At 41.6% G+C, this 23310-nt stretch overlaps 1 protein-coding gene across 1 annotated transcript in view; it reads left to right on the plus strand.

The window, feature by feature from the left end:
* The window catches only part of CHN2 (chimerin 2), a 287052-nt gene that overhangs the window by 148432 nt on the left and 115310 nt on the right, over positions 1–23310 (plus strand). The window contains exon 3 of the mRNA XM_046668856.1: positions 4977–5032. Coding sequence (XP_046524812.1) covers positions 4977–5032 — 56 coding nt within the window. The remainder of the gene's footprint in view (positions 1–4976; positions 5033–23310) is intronic.

Consider the following 23310-nt stretch of genomic DNA (forward strand, 5'->3'; position numbering starts at 1 on the left):
AACCACAAATGTCTGATTTAAAAATTTAGAAGAGTAAGGAACCTTAGAAATCAGGTCTCTCGGTATTTTACGTAAAGTGCATTATTTATTCATTCATTCATTCAGCAAATGCATATTAAGTCTTTGCCTTAAGCCAGACAGTGAGCTTGGAGTTGTGGGCCACAAGGATGCATGACACTTGGTCCTGAGTTGAAGAACTGTGAGGTCATACGATGTCCCTTAAGTTCCTGTATTCTCTGCTCCCCTCTCTTTCTCAGAAGCTAATGCTGTCACTTACTGGGCTGTTTCCAAAAGAATAATCTTGTCCCAAAATATCGTATATCTGCAGCTAGTCCTTAATAGTCAAGACCAAACTCCAAAACATTGATGAGGTCACTGAGAAAGCTTTGGTTTCAGTTCTCTGAAAGAAAAGCTATTTTCAAGTTCGCTTAAAAAAAAAGTAAAGTTACATTCTAAACTTTAAACCAGAACTGGATGAACTGTATGCCCTAAGTAGACAAGTTCAAAAGCCAACCACCATGGGTGTACTCTGAAAGGTTTTATTTTTTAAGGGACCAAATGCCAATTAGGCGGCAGATGCTACGGCCGACAGCTCTCCCAGGAGACTCTCCCCAGCAGCGGGTGAAGCAGTCCTAGCTCGTGCGTGTGTTTCTAAAGAGGAGTTTAGAACCTCAAAACCCAGATCCGCAGGCCTCCTGAATCAGAATCACCTGAGGAGAATATTTATAATAACAATTCCTGGACCTTACTCCAGATTTCTGAATCAAAAAAGTAGGGGGATTTGTAATTTATCACATCACATGGGTGTTTCTTATGCACGCTTATGTCATAGATCCTCTGGTTCAAGGATACACAGCTTCATCCTCTGGTCTTTCACAGTGCCATTAGACAAGAGAAGAAGTCGTTCGCCATTAAGACTGGACGAATGTTCTGTTGGCGACGCAGGCTAGAGCTGGGCTTGAGCCAAGAAGACATCTAAAGCACCTACTATTTCTTACTCATGCTTATGAGTTTTTTTCTATGAAAACTGGGAAGACATGGGCACTGAGCAGGGTGATACTAGCACAATGTCACAACGAAGTGGTGAGGTTTGGCTCCTGGGTCCACGTGCCCTCTTTAGAAGCAAGTGGCTGTTAGAGGCCATCCCTGCAGGGTCTCTTATGAGCTGATGAGTCTGGATTGGGCTTCAGCATCACCCAGGCCACAGGCTTTCGCTCGGTGTCCATAAGGAGTAGGTTGATTCTGTTACCAGAGGAGGGTGAGTCGAGTTTTCTTATTGAAGAGAAAGTAAAACATCCTCTCAGTGAGTGATGACCCCCCACCCCAACCCCCGTCAAACAGCTTATTCCAGTGCTACGAGTTCTTTCGTACGCTGTAGAGGTCCCAGGGCTGGGGAGTGCCTGGAACATATTTGGAACATTGCTGTACAAGCAGAGTCCATCATATCGCCTCTTAGCCCACAGAACCACCCAAGAAGTGAAATACATCATTGCATTTTGCTTGTGAAATGTGTTTGTTGAACAAGGAAAATTCAAGAAGTGACACTTTCAGATAATATGACATGTTCCAGTTATATTAAATGTACCTCTGAGATTTTTTTTTACAGATGTTTGTTTTGTTATGGCTAACCATGACAATGAGGGACTGGGGCCCTCTCTCGAAGCTAAGATAGGATTTAGGGCCCCATTTTTCATATGGCTATCATTGCAGTTGGTTACCGTCTCATTATCTTTATAGACAGACACATAACCCAAATGGCTTCTGTGCCCATTTGCCAACTTCTGTTGTTTGGAAAAGTACTGAGCAGGTCTTGCGGATCTGAGACCTGCTCACTGAGAAATAGTCAATTAATGATGTGTGCTGCCCAAGGACCAGGAAGGAGAGGTGTTCCTGGCTTGAGGGGTTTGCAGGCATCCCCTCAAAATCACCCCTGGCTCAGACTGTTCCCAGTTATGAGGCTGGTGAAGTACTACATTTCTCTTTACTAAAGCTCAGAGGGTCCCTAGAGGACACAGCTCTGCGCTTTAGCCTGTGGACAGGGGAGAGGAACTGTCCAGAAATGTTCCTTCGCCGGTATCCTCCGTGATTGTTAATGGCGTCTGGATCTCTCAGTCATTCAACGTCCTTCTCTCTATTCAATTTGTAATCAAGCTGGTCAGTCCTTCTCTGCAGTCACCCACCTTCTCATCTGCACTCCCACCAGTGTCACCTCAACTCACACTTTCACCATCTCGTTTATGTACAACTAAAATACTACTCTCTCTCGCTTCCCTGCCTCCAAGGTTCCCACTCTGATCCTTCCTTCAGCGAGGTGAAGGGCAGTGGCCATCACTCCTGGCTGTGCATTGGAATCTCTTGAAGAGCTTTAAAAAAACAGATTTCGGGGCCCCTCACCAGACTGGCAGAGTGAGCATGGCTAGGGAACACAGAGTCTGGGAATCTGTATTTTATTGTGGCTCCTCGGAGATTCTAACACAAGCAGCCCCACATGGGATCTCCTAACCATCTACTTCAGGGAACCACTGGCTGAGGCTGAAAAATACAGACTTTGGGATCAGAAAATCAGGCTTTAAATCTTGATTTCATCATATTATCTGTGTGACCTTCAGCTTCTTCAAAGCTTAGCATCTCCACTGCTTTACGGGTGGGTAGGTAGGGGGGAATAACAGTTACCTTGAAAGTTTGTTGGAAAGATTAAATGAGAAGATGCACATAAGGTGTGTAGCACATAGTAGGTGCCCAGAAAATGGCAGCTTCTATTATTCTGAATAGTCTTATCCTTATTATCATTATTTGGAAACAGACCAGATCAAGTCACCTCGCAAGTCAGGCAAGCCAGGGAAGACCTGAATGAAGGGAGAGAGGGAGTCATATGGATGTCTTGGGAAAGAGCAATCCAGATGGAGGGAATAGCAAGTGCAAAGGACCTGAGGCATAAGAAAAACAAACCAGGGCTTTGGATTCAAAAGGATACATTTTAGCTGGACACCATGGGACAAATATTTAACTTCTCTGCACTTGTTTTCTCATCTGAGAAATGAGAATGATAATGATACAAAGCTGTTTTTTCTGAGTTCTCATGAAGATTCAATATAATATTGTTCCTGGCACATGACAGGCACTCAGTATGCTGGTTGCCTTCTCTTCTCCCTTCCTCTCCACTCATCCTCAAAGCCTGCACATAATGCTGACTGTAGTATCTGGTCTATACCAGATGCTCACATATTTGCTGATACGCATTGCAAAGGCACACTTGGCTAAAATGCTTCTGTCTTATAACAGCTGTGCTTCCTTTGTCATCTCCAAGGGAGGCATTAAGAGTGGCATTCACAAAGCCATTCCACCTGGGCCCCCCACATATAAATGTTGGCTTCAAGAGGCATTGACAGTGGGAAGAGAAGGGACAGGGTTCTCTAGATGTGTGTTCTGCAATTCTCCTTAGATCTAGAACTCTGTGATTCTCAGAGATGGCCCCGTTGGTTCTCATCACACTCATTAGCAGCCACAGCCTGCTGAAAAGCAGTTAGTAGGTGCTGGAGGTGATTCGAGACAAATAAAGGATTCCATGTAGCCTCTCTCACGGCTTAAGGAGCGCATGAGCCCTACTGTGATAGTCAGTGGAATGTCCACAATTATTTCTCTATCTTTGGCTAACTCTTCCTCACATTTCTTCTTTTACAAGAAGCCTTCTCTCACCCTATCTCCCATACATGGGTCTAGTTGTCCTTAAGTGACACAGGCATCATCTTTAGTGTGGGCAAACTAAGCTTAGAAATGTGGCACATTACAACATCTATAAGAGGGTGAGGCAGTCTCTTCTCTGTGCTAAAGCTGGATAGTCTACACCTAATTAGGTAAGAAAATGACTACGTTGAGCCGAAAGCATTGGGGACCCATAATTACAAAACACAGCCCATCATTTTCATCTCTGTTTCCACATAACCATCTGCCCTTCCATTGAAATTTCTTTTTTATTTTTAGATATAAGAATAAATCAGAAATTTTTGCTTATCTTATTACATTTTCTGGAAAGACTTTATAGGACTGAGTTTTTAACTTTTCATAGATTATTCCATCTGAAATTAATTTTTCCCTCTCAAGATTCTGAAGATAACATCAACTAGGTTTGTATTCAATTTCTGTGTTCGTGGAAGTAGAACCCAGAGGCACCAGCATAGGCTAGTTTCCTTCTAACAGAGATAATAACCGGACTAGCTGAGCAGCAGAAAATCATTTGTTATAGTCTGAAAAATCACAAATTATAGTCTGATAAGCTGTATTTTTTTATGTGATTACCTGCTTTCCTCCATGCCCACGCCTGAAAGTCTGTCTTTAAAGTAGGATACAAGAGAATTATTTTTATTTAAGATATGAAAGGGCCCAAGAAAAAAGAATGACAATGGGTGGGAAATAGTCAAATAGATGAGAATTCATGGTGATAGGGCAAAAATGGAACTCATGAGAAGAGCAGTGACTTGGTGTTTCATTCTCTCACAGAATCAGTTGTGTCTTTGTACATAACTGTTAACGTTGCAGAGAAGGGCCCTCCTCTTCTAATGCCCGTCTTTCCTGCTCTGTCAGGAGACATCAGCATTGAAATTCAGGAATCCTATTATTATATGATCCTACTACTTAGTTACAAGTAGAATTTCAATTTTAAAATATTCAGAAGAATTTTAGTCGCATCTAGTCTTCCAAGAAAGCCATAAAATGAACAATGCCAGTAACAATTATGAAACTAAATTGGCCTTATAAGAAGGAAAAAAAACCAATTTTTCCAGTTTGCATTCATGGTGACTAATTTCCATATAAATGATCTGACTTCATTCCTTCTAAAAATGTGCCAGTATCCTCTTTGCTTTTTGTTTGAAATATTTGCAGTTTTTGAGATGTACTTAGATGGAACTATTTGAAGGCATGTCGGTATGTGTTGCAGTTTTCTGATTATAATTATCTTTTTTTTTTTTTTTTGGCAGTGTATCAGTTACAGCAAGAGGCCCCTCGTCCCAAGAGGATCATTTGTCCTGGGGAGGTCAGTATTCAGCTATTTCCAATACACCTTGTTAAAGATGATGAATTGGCAGCACTATGTTGATGTTGAAGGGCTTTCAAGTTTCCTGGGAGTTGATTTCTTTAACGCTTGTTAGAATGTCACCAAATTTAACACCTGAAGACGCTATATTTTGAAATCAGGTGTTATTTTAAAAATACTAACAAACTAACTTGGAATCAAATATCTCACATTTTTAACCATTGCAGAGGCAAATGAAGCATCCTTGGTAAACTCCCCTAAAATGTGTATTTTGGCTGTTTTCCTTGTTCCTCCTTTTGATTCTTTTATCATTTTTTATGAGAGAATGCTTCCAACAGAGAAAATACAGAGAATAATAAATATCTGGGTACTCTCAACACCCCATATTTAGCAAATCTTTATGCTTTTAAATATTTACTTGACATTAAAGAGAAAGCCCTCCAAGAAAAGTGACTGTGTTTTTATTCTTGGCGATAAGCTTAAAAAATATATCGTCTCATAAAAATGCTTACCAGCCCACAGAACTTTCTCTATCCCTCCTTCGCTCATCAGTTCTCTTATCGTCTGGGCTTCCTGCAAGATTTGAAAGACAGCACCACAGCTCTATTTTCTATTGTCACGTTGACCAGTTTCTTTAATAGCCAAACTAATATCCTTCAAACAAAGGTCCATGGCTCCTTGCTTATTTTTGTTATTATGACTTTGATTACATACAGAGTAGCAGATATCTTTTTAAATGTCACATCTGCCTTATCAGGGGGAAAAGGCTCCATTTCCAGCATTCTTGAGATTCATCCTTGAACATCAGTACTTCCTGGCAGACTGACCGGATATGGTCCTTAATCTGTCTCAAAGACTTAGGGACATACATGCCCACATCTAGAGCCAGCTTATCACTGTTTAATAAATCTTTCTATATAAAATTTTACTTCTATTGAAGGGTATTGAGATTTATCAAGTAATCTGAATTTTAATGCAGAGTAGACATTCTTATCCCAGGAATGTGGCTGGAGAGGAGAAAATATCTAATCCTTAAGGAACAATCCAGGGTGGAGTCAAATCTTTATTTGGTAGTCTTATCCTATCCTGTCACTCACCCTGCTGATGGTTGTCTTTGGTTACCCAATAAAATGCAAATAAGAGAAGAACAGGACAAATACAATTTTTTTGATGAGATGCTTTAAATAGGGTGTTTGTGGTAAGAATTAAGAAACAAGTTGTTAAAAATTCCTTCAGTCCTACTTTACATTTAGTATTTCTCCATCAGAAAACATATAACCAAGTGTAGGGAGCTGGAGGAGTTTAAATGTCTCCATAAAAAGAATATTTGTAAAGTTAGAATACAACTAAGGACTCTTCCCAGGGGTATTAATAGAAAATTTCCAGGCACGGTTGGACACCAGAACTTGAAACCCAAGGGGGCAGTAAATATCCATTTGTTCATTTATTCAACAAATACATATGGAGAGCCTACACTGTTCTGACTTTGGTCGAGGTGTTGAGAATGCCCCAAAGAACTTGCCTCTTGGTACCTTTGAGTGTCATATTAAAAGAGAACAAAATCATAACATATGTAATTAGAGATATAGTTAAGATTTTTACCTCTGCATGTGTGTGGGTGGGTGTGTGTGTGTAAAAGAGAGAAGGAGAAAGAGAGAGAGAGAGTGCACTTGTTTGTTTCTCAGAATCCTTGGAACCATGTCGGTTGTCCTCTGAGGCAGGTGGACTGTCAGCAGTGGAGATGGGTGGGTTCAGATTAGCTTCACAGAAGCTCTGCCTAGGCTTCGGCTGAAACTCCTCAGATGTCCAGGGGGCTGAGGGTCCACTGCACATCTCTTTAATGTTGCACTTACGTCGGAAGGAAATGCCACAGACACCTTAGCAAAGCACAGCTGTGTGCCACAAGCCACGAGGATCTGCTACAGCTAAAGGACATGGTATATGTGCAGCTTTTTTTTCCTCTTGTCTGTCTTTTAAACCAAGTTTTCACCTTTTGACCTTTATCAATTTGATTCATTAATAAGTTATACCTGGTTGATGCTGGATTCATTGGTAGCTTGCCTCTAGAAATTCCATGCTCCCATTTCCGCCATGAAATCTAATATGAAATGGATATTCATCAGTTCCATTTCCTCGGCAGGCAGCATGGGGCCCATCCAGCCAGGCAGGTGTCAGGCGATAAAGGGTTGAGTGTGCTGGAAGAACAGGTGCTGTCTAGATGAGCGCCAGCAGGAGTGGTGACAGTTCCCTTTGTCCTCCTGTGCGACGTTAACTGCAAATAATTCCTGCCCAAATTGCTGGGCCTCCTAGGACTTGGCCTCCTTCTAGTGAGGGCACAGCCTCCTCTCGGACACTGGTGAAATGGCTGCTTCTGCTACAGATGGTGTTTAAGCAAACGTCTCTTTGCCTTGTGGCACACCTGCGTGCTCAGGGGACGTGCCTAACGAAGACAGAAAGCCTTTCAGGTTGAGTGTGTGGCCAGAGAGATTGAAGCTTTCTTAACACATTTACATAAAGCCATAAAGGCTGTTTCTTTTGAACAATGAGTTGTGATTTTTTTCTGTTTCTTTGCCATCTCACCCTTTCGCTAGCTATCAAGAGTTCACATTTTCCTTTTATGCACAGTCCTGCTGCCCTCCTTCTTAGTCATCAAACCCTCTCCTCTCAGCTACCTCTTCCCTTGCCTCGGCAAGCCTGCCCAGCTGTGCTACTCCAACGTACTCGATCTCTTTTGTTTCTCTAATGACTAATAACTTCCCAGACTATGGGCCTCTCTCGGGTTAGGATCTTCTTATTGAACGTGATGAATACCCACTTTAGAGCACCAAGTTAAGTCTGCAGTTACAGCGATATGGAACACTGTCGCTCAAGGCTACAGACTGATTCAGCAGGCAGAATCCAACAAGCTTTGCAAACCCAGGCAGGGAGCCCAGCTAGACTTCTTCCGAGTCCTTGCTCTACCGCTTTCTAGGTACCTCTCTTAGAGCCAAGCACTTCCTGTCTCGGGGGGATTAAGGTCTAACCCAAAGGCGAACATTGACTTTGTATCTAAATGAATCTAAATAGGATATCTGCGTCAAGTGTCTAGAATGGTGCCTGCATATAATAGGTACTCAGTGTTCGTGATTCATGGCAGATTCAGAGACCTGTGAAGAGCAGCTTCTGAGACAGTCATTAGGGACAGGGTCAGAGCAATGACAGTAATCTCTGAAGGTGAGGGCAAAAAAAGGCAACCATCAAGAACAAAGCAGGATGCCTGGGTCAGGAATTAAGCCACCAGGAAAAAAGATATGGAGAGTGAGGAACAGAGGCTACAAGCTGCTGAACAACAGCTCTGGCACCAATTAAGCCAGGTAGGTCAGTTACTGAAATAGCAGTCCATTGCTTTCCTGAGATTCATCGCTGTAAATTAATATTTATGGAGCAGCCGTGGCACCTGGCACTCTATTGGCATTTCCTGAGTGCTCCTTGCCAAGAGATTCAAACCATCCTCCAGTATGCAAAATTCTCACTTGTCCTCTCCATCAGTTATCAATCAGTCATTTCATAAGCATTTATTAATTACCAACTGTGTGCCTGGGTGGTCTGCCAGGAACTGTGCAGAATATGGACTCCCAAGTTTGCATCTCTAGCTAAGACCTTTCCCCTGGGCTCCAAACATCTCGCTCCATCTGCCTGCTTGACCTCTTCAAGTAGATGCCCCACAGGCCATCTCCAGACTAATGTTCAAAATAGAACTCGACCCTCTCCATTAAATGGCACCAAACTTCAGAAACTTGGACCTCTCACTTTCCCACACTCACCCTTTTCCCTTAGCAGATGTCAAATTCACCTCCAAATATATCTTGCATTTGCCCGCTTTTCTCCCTCTCATTTCTTGCCTGGATTGTTGCGGTCCAGCAGCCTCCTGCCTGGTTTCCCTGCTTTCACTCTTGGCAGTCTCCTTTCAGCCCACATTGTCTCTCTCTCTCTCTCTCTCTCACACACACACACACTCCATTCACCAAATAGGAGCCCAAAATCATCATCGTTAAATATGAATCCAACAGTTTCAACAATTTCCCATTGCTCTTAAAAGAAAAGCAAGACCTCATGCTACGCCTCTGAGCCATGGTGTGGCTCCCGCATTCGACGCTGCCCTGTCTGCCCCATTCTTCTCAGAGCGCACTTCCGTGCAGCCCCACTACCTCTGCTCCCATTCGTCAAACAAACCACAATGTTGTTACTACAGGGCCTTTGAATTTGCCGTTTGCCTGGAATTCTGGTCCCCGAGTTCTCTGCATGTCCAGGTTTCAGGTCACAGTTCACCTAATAACAGAAGTTCTCCCTGAACCCCATAAAAATGAGCACTTCCCCAACCATCAGATCTTCTCTATCGTATCACCTTATCTGTCATATCACCCTGTTTATTTTGTTTGGAGTACTTAATACGCTCTCGAATACACTTTCTTCTCATCTTCAATTGTTTACTTGTTGCTTGTACATCTCCCTCCAGGAGAATACAAGCTCCAGAGACTTCACCAATCTTTTTTCTTTTTTTGAGGAAGATTAGCCCTGAGCTAACATCTGCTGCCAACCCTCCTCTTTTTGCTGAGGAAGACTGGCCCTGAGCTAACATCCATGCCCATCTTCCTCTACTTTATATGTCAGACGCTTGCCACAGCATGGCTTGCCAAGTGGTGCCACGTCCACACCCGGGATCTGAACCGGCAAACCCCAGGCCACCGAAGCAGAACGTGCACACTTAAACGCTTAGCCACCTGGCCGGCCCCTACTTCATCAATCTTTTTTTTTTTGGATCATAGGTACTTCCTTAACATTGAGCATAGTGCCAAGTAGCAGTGGGCAGTCATTAAATATATGGTAAAATGATGAAAAAAAGGATAGAGATCACTAACAAAGGAATTTAGAATTCTCAAACTATTACTAATAGGATATCAGATTTACTCAATACTGTTATTAGGGTAGTGAGTTGGACTTTTGGCAGCTGTTAGAGTTCTTACTTAAACACAGACTAATATTTTTTCTTGGAGTATTCTAAATTTCTTTTTGGCCTTTCCAAAAGGCCAAAACATCAAGATTTACTTGCATGACTAATGTAAAGTCAAGTTCCACTAGAATTACGTAAAAATACACAAAAAGTAGGAATTCTTTTGTGACTGCAAATGATTTGGTGTCATTTGTCTTTCTTTTTTTGGAAATTGCTGTAGCAAATATGGGCTTATAAAAAGCAATTTCAGAAAGGGGAAATAAAATTATGTACTATTATTTCAAATTGTTCTCCATTTTATGCAGCTTTACTTCCTCTCTCCCTTGCCATAAATAATCTATGTTGAACAAGTTTTTTTTTTTTTTAATGGGAAAGTGAATTGTAGAACCGAGATTTCCAGCATGTATGATCAGAACCAGCTTTTTTTTGGTGGTCAGAGGTTAAGCCAAGTACAGATGACACGGCCTATCTTAAACTGCAATAATACCATATTTTACCTCCTAGCAAATTATATTCATTTTTTAAATACCACTTTAAATGCTCTCCCTTTCTGTGCATTTTCTCTAGTTTTCGATGTTCTTAAATATCTACCCATTTCACTTTCTTCTTCCTTTATTTGTAAAAACTATTTTTTAAAGCCTACAAAAGCAATTCATTTTATCGTTATGCTTTTTAAATTTTGATTCACCAAACCTAGGCTTTCCAGTCCTGTCGTCTTGCAGCTTTAGGCATTGATCTTGACTTGGGCGTAGCTGGACGATCTTAACAAGCCATGTTGATTGGCCAGATCAGTCTCAACCAACTTAGTACATTTCAAATCACAGATTTAAAGTAAACTCAGAGAAGTTTTCTATTATTCTACCATCCTCTTCTTTTTCTTCTCTTACTCATTGAAAATAAATGTTTTTAAACCAGTGTGCATTTGAAGGAGCAAGAAAACTTACTGATTCAAGACATCTAGACAAGACATGTCTCTAAAGTAATGAGATTCATTCTACAAGCCACAAACAGAAATCAATTCCATTACCTTTTAATTGGCTTTATGTGCACTAATCAGAAGGCTATTTCTTCCCTGGTAAGAAATATTTCTCTTCTTTTCATCCTGGACTTTCTCTGCTGGTCTCTTTTTCCCCCCTTAGTATTGACACAACCAAGAATAAAGGACTTTTCCCATCATTACTCCCCCCGGGCTTTCTTCTCCCTCCCTCTTGCCGTCAGGATATTTTCTTGATGTGATTTCATCCTGAGCTAGACTTGCTTTGCTTGTAGGCCTACTGTAGTCAAGGGGGAAAACCTTCTCATAAAACTAATGTTAGGAAAAATTTTTAAACATATGAGTTCTATTTTTTTCTAAATAAAAACTTTTTAAATGAAAACTCTTTCTTACTGCCAAGTGCTGTGATCTGCCAAAATACGTAACTCTCCAAAGAAGAATTCACTCTCTTTGGAATACTTTGAACTTCTTCGAATGTAAGGCGGACCCCGCATGTTTGCACCTAGAAAATATTGTCATTTCCCAGGTGATGTCAGGAGGAGTGCATAAGGGGCTCTCGAGGACAAGCTGCTGTAGGATTCAGAGGCGTAAGGACTCCAAGCCAAGGGGACAGGCTGGCTGAACTGGAGAGGGCCACCAAGGAACACTATATATCCTGAAGCATAAGTTGAGGCAAAAGTGTAAGGTTTCTTCTTAAAACAAAATGAAGAAAATGAAGGGGGAGACTAAACAGTGATTGATAGTAAGTAAAATTTCTTGAGAATCTTCCTTAGTCTCTCTGAGTGATTTTATTTCTGAAAATGTGTATTCCTTTGTATAATTACTAGAGATGAAATAGTCCATTGTGTAGTTAGTTGTTTTAGAAAAAAAGAATAACCGATAGCATCGTGGATCACAACGCATGCTCTGTTATCCTGACCTAGTCTGTGACAGCCATAGCCCAGATGCCATCACTCACTGAGGGGGAGTGGGGGTGGGGTGGTCCAGAGCGGGCACAATGGTTATGAGGAGCTGCTGGCTTTTATAGGGCAGACCTTACACATGCAAACAGAAAGCAAATATCTTACCTCCGCAGCAATTGCTATCTAGAGCAGCCCACAGTACGTCTGCTCTGTAACGCAGAGGCCAGGTCCAGCAAAATTTCAGGTGTGGCCAGGATCTTCTGGGAAAGGAAGCAGGTGCATAGCACTGGGCGTGCCAGTGAGGTTTTAAAGACATCCTTCACATTTTACTCACCTGGTTAAACGTTAACTGAGAAATAATGCTGATAAAGGCAGGTTACACTTTGCCCCAGGCAAGTCATGTCTACTAGGGTAGTGTGGCCTGACTAACCAAGCGCTGAGACATTTAAAAACAGATTTGTAACTTTGACTCTACTTTCCATCAGGAAAATGTGGATGGCACAATCTCAGGCTGTCTCCATTTTAATATGACCACCTGATCCTGCCTAATTATTTGCTTGTTGTCAGTCTTTTAATAGCAACGAAAGCTAACGTATGTGGAGTACTTATTGTGCCCAAGCTCTGGGTTAAGAGTTCTACGTGTCCTGTGGCTCACGCCAGTCCTATGGGGATTGTTATCCCTCTCATTTTACAAGCAGAAATGAGACAAGTAGCACAGGAGGGGTAGAGCAAGATTTGAACCCAAACCAAATCCAGGACTGGGCTTCTAGCGCAGTGATTCTCAAAATGCGGTCCCAGGACGAGCAGCAACAGCATCACCTGGGAACTTGGCAGAAATGCAGACTCTCTGGGCCACCCCAGACCTGCTGAATCACAAACTCAGAGATGAGGCCCAGCAGTCTGGGTTTTCACAAGCTTTGCACGTGATCCTGATGCTCACCCAAGTGTGAGAGCCACTGTTGTCACCACTGTTCTCACTCCCTCTGCTTTCCATTTTACGTTGCCTCCCCTGTGCCCTAGGGTGGAAGAATCAAGACACTGTCTCCTGGTGATGCTCCCTGTTGGCCCAGCGCTGTGCTAGACCCTTCATGGACTTCAAAGTAGATGCCAAGTCACCCCAGAGCCTTCTTTTTTTCCCAGATATACTTCCTCCTAGATGTTGTTTTCCACTGTTTAAAAATATTCTGGTTCTGCCTTTCTTCTTTGCTATGTCTAGCTTTCCCACACCCTCGTATGTTGCAAAGGCCAAAGATGAACCCGTGCAGCCCTGTGGTCAGTGTTTAATTTAGCCTCTTTTCCTAGCCTACCTCCCAGTTCCTTATGCTTCTCAGTGTTATGTTTGCATTACTAATTAACAAAAATATTCAAAGTCAGTTCTAATGAGATGACTCGTGCTCGTGTTCGTTGATATTCTGTATATGCTATTATGAACTCCAGCTCCTTTTAGATGTTTTCCTTATCTTGTGGCTGAGCACAAACCCTTGCTGGATTTACTTTTGCTTCTAATGAACTTTTGTGTTAATATAAATGCCAAATCCTTTATCATTACGTCAGGAATACTTTCAATTATATTTCTATTTTTCAAGGGGCTAGTCTCTTTATTCAGTGGGTCATCATTCTGCTTAATGAATATTGCTCAGTTCAGGATTGTAGGTGGCTAATTTGCTAATAAATGCTTGTCCAGCATTGGTGCTTTCCTGGCCCTGCTTCCTTGCCTCAGTCTACCACTCCCCTCATCGTCTCCAGGCTGACACTGACTGAGCCATTGGCAATCAATCATCTTTGGCTGTGTCCTTTGATAAATCATAGTTTCACTTGACATTAGCTCTAAGTACACTGTATCTCCCTGTCTTGTTGGACAGAATAGCAAGCTTTGCTTTAGTGATGGTATCTCTTTCTTCCTCCTTATTTACATGGTCGGTGTCATCTCCCTATCTACTGTGAAAGGAAATTAAATCGCCTTGGCACAGCCTGACAAAGGCATATTGCTTGCCATCCAGCACCTTGTGTCCTTCTAGGTAATTACACATCGATTGTTTGATGAAGTGTTCTCGTATCTCCCTGGGTATTTCTACCAAGTCTGTAATCACACTTTTCTGGTTGTCCCTTTGCTCTGCTGTGGTCCTTAGGGTTCCATGACTTCCTCAAGACCATGCTTAATGATGCTTCAGCAATATCTTTCAATTCAAGGATGCAGATCAGACCCCCTTAGTGTTCAGTATTCTCAGTAGTTTAACAATATAATTCAACTGTTTTCTACCTTAGTTCATTTTGATTTTTTAAGTTGGCATCAGTATGCCATAGATTAAAAATTAATGATTCTCTCCTCCCAGTACAGTAAGAGGTCGAAGGGCACAAACACAACGAGATGATTTCACCCACCATTAAAGCAAAAGGCCTTTGAGATATTGGCAAGCTCTGAGTTTCGAGCTAACTATAAGATATCCTGACACTGATTTTAGACAATGGAATATAACATTTGTTAGTCCAGCATAGGCATTGGCAAACTATTGCCTGCTGACTATTTTTGTAAATAAAGTTTTATTAGAACACAGCGATGCTCCATCCTTTACATATCGTCTATGGCTGCTTTCATGCTCCCATGGCAAGTTGAGCGCTTGATTGAGACTGCTCAGTCCTCAAAACCTAAAGTATTTACTATCTAGCCCTTGCCGGAAACGGTTTCCCAACCCGTAGTCTTGCACTACAAGTAACTTTGGAGAGTGAGTTAACATATGTAAAGCACTGAGAATAGTGCCTGGCATTTATCTATGGGAAGCATTGGTCTTTAATTTCTGCCATCTCCCAAGCACTATGTAAATGTTAGCAAAAAAGGAGAATTTTAGTCCTGTAATTTAGGATAAATTTGACCCTAAGCCATTTTAAGAAACGTTTTGGCCTTCACATTTAACACATGTAAATTGACGAAAGAGGCCAAGGCAGGCACAGTAAGCAGCTGCTCTTTCACCCGAATTCTCACAGCCACTTTCTCCTCATCAAGAAACAGTAGCCTGTTATAAAAGGTGGCACAGTGCTCCATAAGCAGGAAATTAAAACGGTGTGTGGAATCTGTTTATTTGGGAACACCACCTGAACATGTAAATAAACCCGCTTTCTTTAATTTTAAGAACAAAGCTGGTGTTACCCTCCTATTAAAGTCTCTATGTTATTGAATTCTGATTAAAAATTTTCATGCCGAAGCATTTGAGGGAGAGTGCTATGCCTGCAATTTACTATGAAATACATCCAAAAAATAAAAGTTGGGTTAATGGATGGATAGAGGGATAAATAAATAGATACGCTATAAAGCAGGTAGAGTAAATGTTATAGAATCTAGGTGGTGTGTATAGGGGTGTTTGCTATAAAAATCCTTCAATCTTTCTGTATGTATGAAAATTTTCATACTAAAATGTCAAGAAGAGAAAACGAAGATAGTTTGTGCAAGAAGAGTAATGGCAGGATGTGCTGTGGCCCGAGGAACAAAAACGATCTCTTGGTGCACAACCCTGAACAGCAGGAGATGTCTCAGTGTCAGAGCTGCTGGAGGTGCCAGAAGGCCAGCTCAAGAATTTTTAACCCGGAAAAAATTTGTCAGAAAAAGAATTTGAAAGCAAAGACAATCATTAATAAGGCACTTTCACTCTTATTTATTACCATGTTGGGAATTATTTTGGAGGGAGTGCCTGTTTCAGAAATGCTAAATTAGGCAATTTTTTAAAATAATAGAGAACAGGTTTCTGGATTTTATGGCATCATCGCCACGTAAAGACATCAATACTGGACCTGAAATCAGGGACTGGGTCTCAACCCTGCCTCAGCTGCTAACCCTGGGTGGGACTGTGAGAAAATTAATTTAGTGCTCTGGACTACAGCTTTCTCATCTATAAGAAGGGGGCAAATATATGGATTCCACCTTCCCAGCGGAAGAATAAATAAAGCATTCTGAAGGCCACAAAGATCTCATCAGACAATGGGTTCTCAATGAGGGTGACATTAACCCCAAGGGGGGGAATATTGGTTCTTGAAGGGGCCTGCAGAAAACCCTTACTCTTTAAATGTATAAAGCAAGATACACATATAGAACATAAACAGATATACAGTTTATCTGTGGTATTAAAATTTTGTTTGAGAGAAAAAAACGTGTGTAAAAAGGCTCCAAAGGAAGGTTATAACGCAAAAAAGATCAAGAACATTTCATTAGACGATTTTTTTTTAAAGATTGGCCCTGAGCTAACATCTATTGCCAATCTTCTTTTTTTTCTTCTTCTTCTTCTTCTTCCCCCCAAAGCCCCCTAGTACATAGTTGTATATTCTAGTTGTGGGTCCCTCTAGTTCTGCTATGTGGGCTACCGCCTCAGCATGGCTTGATGAGCGGTGCTAGGTCCACGCTCAGGATCCGAACTGGTGAAACCCTGGGCCACTGAAGCAGAGCGCACGAACTTGGCCACGGGGCCAGCTCCTCACTGGACAATTTTTAATTTCTACCATCTTTCAAGTTCTGTCCTCCTTTCTTTCTCTATAGGTAGATTAATTTTATTCATCAATTTGAATACACACATTTGAATACTTACACTGAACACTTATATTTGAATACTCTTACATTTCTAGGAGAAGAGAGAAAAAAAATTCTGGGGAGAAGAATGAGAATGATGGACATTCTTTCCTTTTCCAAAGTACACATAGTCCCACTTAACCCAAATACCATTAAGCTTTGAAAGAATGAATTTGCTAACAAGAATGAGGAATTAAATGAGTGTCCTCGCCCAACCTTTTCTCCCTCTAGAAATTTCACAGCAACATTAATTTTCTCTTGATTTGATTCGATTCTATTGGGTACTTCAAGCTCTTTGAGCCTAAAAAGTATGTGGAAAATTTAAAGAGAGTTCCATGGAGAATAATGAAGATGAGTTAAGGATTGGAAAATAGGATCCATTAGAAAAGGTTAAAAGAACAAGGATTATTTAGTGTGAGGAAGAACAGGCAATCAGGTGGCACAGGGATGGCTTTTAATAGAGGAAAGCTTATTCTATAGAGAATATTCTCAGGTTATCATCTGCACTGAAGACCAAAGGAGGGGGAAAAGTGTATTTTGAAGCAAAAGGGAGATTAGATTAGATATGAAGATAAAATTTATGTCCATGATTGAATCCTGGCTTTTGATTTTCCTTTATGTGATTTTTTTTAAACAAGGCGCCTATTTGTAGGAAGCATCAGGAAGACGGACAGGGAGACCGATCATTTTGATTCTCCTGCTTCGGTGGGAGGCCAGCCAGTCAGCCTGGCCAATGTGGCCTCCATAGGATTTGGCTTGATGGGAGGAAAGAGTCATTTTACCTAGAGCTGTGGCTTCAGGATGCCAGAGGATGAGTACGAGGCCCAAGCCAAGAGAGTGCCAGGGCAGAGCCAGAGCAGTATACCTAATTGGGTTGTCCAAACAAGAAGGGCCTGAGGTGGGTGTTGGGAGCCAACATGTGGAGCCAAGGAATCATAGCGCCAGGGAAGACATAGAAAGAAAGGTTAAAATAAGCCGCTAGGAAGATGATCTGGGCCAACCACAGAGGCAAATGCTGCACCTGTGTAGGCTTTTGGGTGTTCTTGGAAGCCTACTGTGAGAGTGGATCAAAAGTCCTAGGAAGATGTTCGAAGCTTCCAGGAAAGTGTTCATTCTCCCTGTGTTTTGGAACTGCTGTCCAAAGTGATGGTCCCAGTCCTGGGTATGTGTCAGAATCTCCTGTGGAGCTTGGTAAACTTTACCACCACCCTGGTTCCAGCCTGAATGGAAAGAAAAGCTGAACAAGGGTCACTGGAAGGGTCTGTGAAGCAGGACATCTCCAGGGATCCAGGAAGCAGGACTGATGCACCTCTGGGCAGTAGAGTGTGATGGTTAGGGGCCTAAGCTCCAGGATAATACAGCCTGACTTTACACTCTGCTTCTCTGTGCCTCAGTTCGTCCTTTGGAAATGGGTGTGATAGATCTTACCTATTGGATAGTCACGAGGATTGAATGGGTTAAGATATGTAAAGAAAGTGCTTAGAACTATGCCTGGCACATAGAGAGTTCTTAATAGCTTAGCAATTATTATTATTGTTGTGGTTAGGCACTGCCATGCATATGAATCAACTCTAACAGTTTCTTCTCAACTTGCAAATTCCAGCAACAGAGCTTCTGAGTGGCTTATGTTGGTTCACATGTGCACCCCTTGTCTAGAGAATGTGCGGGACCTGGATTAGCAGAATCACTGACTTCAAGTCATAGTCGTTGCCCATGATCTTCAGTCTTTACTCTTCAGAGGTTCAGAAAACTGGGAAGGGAGCAAGTTTTGTCCTACAGCTTGGAGGCATAAAGCATCAAGATGTGAACCATCAGTGCTGCCAGTCTTTCCATGGAGGCCCCTTTTGAAATTTCAGTGAACCCAGAGAGGGGACATGGGACCATTAGCAAAACTGTCTATCAAACCGTCTATTACTTCCATTGAATCTGAGCTGTGTACAAGATACATTGTTGAGTGCTGGGACAACAGAAGTGAAAAGACAAGAGCCCTTCCTTTAAGGAGCTCACATCTAGAGGTCATAAGGACCAACAGCCCTAATCTCGGTAAGATCATGGCCCTGACGCAGGCTTTTATAAAGTCAGAGGGAGCATAGGAAATAATAATTAAGGTAGTTTGAGGCAGCCAGGAAAGATTTTCCCTTGGCAGCATTTTATCTCTTATTTTTAAGATCAGTAAGATTTTGTCAAGTTAAGGCATAGATGGGTCGGAGAACAAGTATTAGAATTCCAGGCAGAGGAAATATCCTGACCAAAGAATGGCTGAAATATATGAATGCCAAGAGTGTGTTTCAGAAACTACAAGTTCTGACTTAGGAACATAAAAAATTGGAGAATGAGGCTGTGATGGGGCAAGAGTATGTGTGCTAAGGGCATATTCTGGATACACAAGCAAGGCCATGCTAGGAAGACCCAGTATACCATTCATTTATTCATTCAATAAATATTTATTGAGCACCTACTGTGTGCCAGCTCTGTTCCAGACTCTCGAGATATGCCAGTAAGCAAAACACAAAAATCTCTGCCCTCGTGTAGTTTCCATTTGAATGGGAGAGATTGACAAAAAGCACACAAGTAAAATCTATAGTATCTCAGATGATGAAAATGTGGTGGAAAAAAATAAACCAGAGAAGAGAGATGGGATATGCCAATGAGAGGAGGTGTCACTTTTAAGTCGGGTGGTCTGGGAAGGCCCCACTAAATTGAGTAGGTTTGAACATGTGGCAATGGGGAACCAGAGAAGAATTTTGAGTAGAGAGCAACTTGATGAGATTTGCATTTTTTTACCTCAGTGTGAACGATAAATTGGAGGGTGATAAAAGTACAGAGAGGGAGACCTGTAAAAAGACAATTTCAGTCATCCCAGTGAGTAGATAGAGCCGTGAGCATAGAGAGAAAGAGACCATTTTAAGAGCAATTAGAAAATTGCATACAATGGACAGGACTTAGTGACAGACGGCAAGTGGGGTTAGGGGAGAGGAAGGAATCTGGGATGATAATTTCTAGTTTGGACACTGGGTAGATGATGCCCTTGCTCGTCCCATTCACAAGGATGAGGAATAAACAGACTGACCATCAATTGTGATGGACAGATCTTCCTGTAACAGTCAGCTCACCTAGGTCTCCAGAATGGGCACGTTGAGGGGTTCAGCAATTTGGAGATCAACCCATGTATTACAACAGATTCAGTGTTTCCACGAGTGCATCATCTCTGTTGTCACCTGGACAATTTCCCTTCCTCTTGGTGCAGGAGAAGATTGTGGGCTTTGGTGTCGATCAGACATTAGTTTGGATTTTGTCTCCACACCTCTGCATGATCTTCAGGTGATGTGGTCATGTGGGCCTTCCTCTCCTCATCTGCAGAATGAGAATGTCAGTCTCTACATGACTTGCCTGTTGGGAGAACAGAAACACACACTGAAGGCGCCTGTTAAGTGTTGGCTCCTGCCCTGCTCCTCCTGGGCCCCGCCTTAGCAGGGTTCTGGGTCCAGGTCAGCAGCTCTGCACCTGGAGAAAACTAGAACCAGGAACCAAGGGCTGAATGTGCCAGGCATGGGTATTTGTATGAGTGTGTGTCTGGTGGCCCTTCTGTTACTTTTCAAATCCAAATATAAGTAATTTGGGCAATTCACTTTCCTCTTTTATGATGCTTATTTTGTATTGCCTATGTAATGGAACCTAGGAAATCAGGACATCGCTGAGGTACTGGACAGCTATTCTGACAATGCTTCAGCTCCCAGGGAGTCCTCTGTGACCCGGGGGAGCCATGAGTGGTGGAAGTTTTGTGTCCAACCCAGTGATCAGGTCAGAGTTTCAAGGCAACATGCTGTGAGGTGTGGCATCTCGTAGCAGTGAGGGACTTAAACATTAGTTCATATGTTTGCGTATCACAGTTGATTACTCTCAAGTAAGAACTTAAATTTTTTCTTCAGTGTTTTTTATATTTTAGATTGTTTACAGTTTTTCCAGGGTTCCCTTATTAATCTTATTGAGATTTGGGTCTGTTCCGTTTTTTGGGGGGTTTCCTCGTTTTATTGAGAAATAACTGACACGGCACTAAGTTTAAGGCGGACAGCATGATGGTTTGATTTACATATATTGTGAAATGATTGCTGCAATAGGTTCAGCTAACCCCATCTTCCCATGTAGACAGAATAAAAGGAAAAGAAAGAAGAAAAGAATAAAGGAAAAAAGCTTTTCTCCTTGTGATGAGAACTCAGAATTTACTCTTTTAACAATTTTCCCATACACCATACAGCGGTGTTAGCTGCAGTCATCACACCGCACATTGCATCCTTAGTACTTATTTATTAGTCTGTTCAGTTTTATATTTATCTGAGCTACTTCCATGAGTGGCTGAAGGTATTTCTGTCTTTTCTTAAAATCTGCTCTTATAAATTATCAGTATTTTCAAAAACGAATATTTCCCCTTTCCTTTTACTCCATTTTACTCTATGTATTTAAAGTATTTGTTGCTTGTTTGCATTTTGGTTCAAAAACTTTTTTTAAATAAGCTTCCTTGGGAATACTCAAGAGTCCAGAGTTCTTTTTTTTTTTTTTTTGAGGAAGATTAGCCCTGAGGTAACATCTGCCACCAATCCTCCTCTTTTTGCTGAGGAAGACTGGCCCTGAGCTAACATCTGTGCCCATCTTCCTCTACTTTCTATGTGTGATGCCTACCACAGCATGGCTTGCCAAGTGGTGCCATGTCCGCACCCGGGATCTGAACCAGTGAACCCTGGGCCGCCGATGCGGAACGTGCACACTTAACTGCTGTGCCACTGGGCCAGCCCCCCAAAGTTCTTTTAATCTAAAGCGGAGTTTCTCAACTTCAGCGCTATGGACATTGTGGGTGGGATCATTCTTTGCTGTAGAGGGCTGTCCTTTGCATTGTAGGATGTTTACCAAGATCCGTGGACGGTACCCACCAGATGCTGGTGTCACCCTTCTGCCAGCCGTGACAATCAAAACTGTCTCCAGACATTGCCATATATCCTCTGGGGAACAAAACCACCTCCCCTCCCGGTTGAGAACTACTCCTCTAAGAAAAGTCTTTTACTTTTTATTTATTCTAATAAATTGTCACTGATTTTAAAAATCATAATTCTTGGGGGGAAAAAAGAAGACAGAGAACAAACCAATAAATGGGAACTGCTTTGGTCCTGAGCACTCCTAACCTGATGTGTTGTGTACATCTATAAGTCAGCAGAATGTTTACCCCAGGTCACTAAAGTGCCCGGAGAAGTATTTACAGAACTTTGCAAAGTCATTGGTAACTTTTAAAAGAGGTTTATTACAGAAAGACTGGCCAGGAGATTTTTTATAATACATCCTAATCAAGACATGAAGGAATTCACCTCGTCAGCGCCCCATCAGAATTCTAAAAGCATTAAAGTAATGCCAGGAAGAAAAATAAGGCCTTAGATTCTAGGTGAAAAGAAATAGGAGGTTTAAAGTTTGCTCAGTTTTCATTCTGTACCATGCACTTTGGCTACTAGAATGTACATTTCAGGACTTGCATTTTATTTCTCTCCCTTTCAATAGAAATCCTTGATTTCTAATTAGAAGGGAATTATCCATATTTATTTTTTTCTGGATGAAGTTTCCGCAGTATCAACAAGATGAATCCCCCATCAAAAGCCTTTTCTCCCGCATTCGATCCATATCTCAGAAAATCCCGCAGTCTAGCTGCCCTGTGTAGGTTGCTAAATTGGGTTTTTAAATTATTTCTATTAAGTAAAAACTTAACATGCACCAGCTGCTGAGGGATTATAAAAACTTTGTTTTTTCAATAATTGGAAACCTTGTTTATAGAAGACTCACAATATTCTTTAAATGTCTTTGTGTTGAATATAAAAGAACTTGTGTTTATCTAGGCAATGGTGATCTGACTATAAAGCAAACTCGTTTAAGGATTATGCTTCCTGTGTCTCACCATGCAGCTGTCACCCTACTGTTCTTTCAAGCTTTGCAAAATGCTGCGAACTCTTCCTTAAAATTAGAAGAAGAAACTGGACAATAAACCAGGTAGCTAGGAATACGTATAATTCTAAATTACAGAGAAATAGTTGAGAGACCCAAAATATCACCACCTTAGGAAAATTTATCCCAAGTTCTCATTATTAACTCACTGACAGACTCCAGTTCATTCCACAGAAATTTTAAGGTCTTCAGTTCTGGCAAAGAAAAATCAAGGACAATTCAGATAATCTAATGTTTAACAAAACTGTAGAATTTTGATAGCCAATGAAGGCATCAACGTTGTTTGGTATCTACTCTGGAGAAACTAGGAAGCACATTAGTTGAAGGCATGTGTGCTGGGTCCTAAGCCACTTACTAGCTCTGTGATTCAAGCTGGTTATTTAGTGGCTTTCTGTAAAATAACAGCCCTCACTTACCTCATTGGGTTGTTTGGAGGCTTAAATGAGGTGAAACCCTACAGACAGCTCCTGGCACAGAGTAGCCACTCACTAAATGTGAACATATTACCACAATGTTCCATGCCCCACAGTTTTTTTATGTGCATTATCTCATCTAATCTTTGAAACAACCTTATTAAAATAGTACATTTTTATAACTCCCGTTTTATTGAAAATTGAGAAAAATGAGAAGCAAAGAAGTTTATTAACCTACTCAGGGTCACATGGCAATTGAATTGGCAGCGGGGCTCTGCGGTCATCGTCTTTGCCTCATTCTGCAAGCATTTCATGAGCACACGTACCCTTTGCTCTCTGAACGCTCACTATCCGAATATTTGCTATAACAACCTGTGGAAAGTTTGAGCCAAAATCATTCTCCCAGTTAAAAACCTGCTATACCAAGTTCTCGTGTATGTGACAGCTT

This window comes from Equus quagga, chromosome 8, assembly GCF_021613505.1.
Source record: "Equus quagga isolate Etosha38 chromosome 8, UCLA_HA_Equagga_1.0, whole genome shotgun sequence".
Lineage (NCBI taxonomy): Eukaryota > Metazoa > Chordata > Mammalia > Perissodactyla > Equidae > Equus > Equus quagga.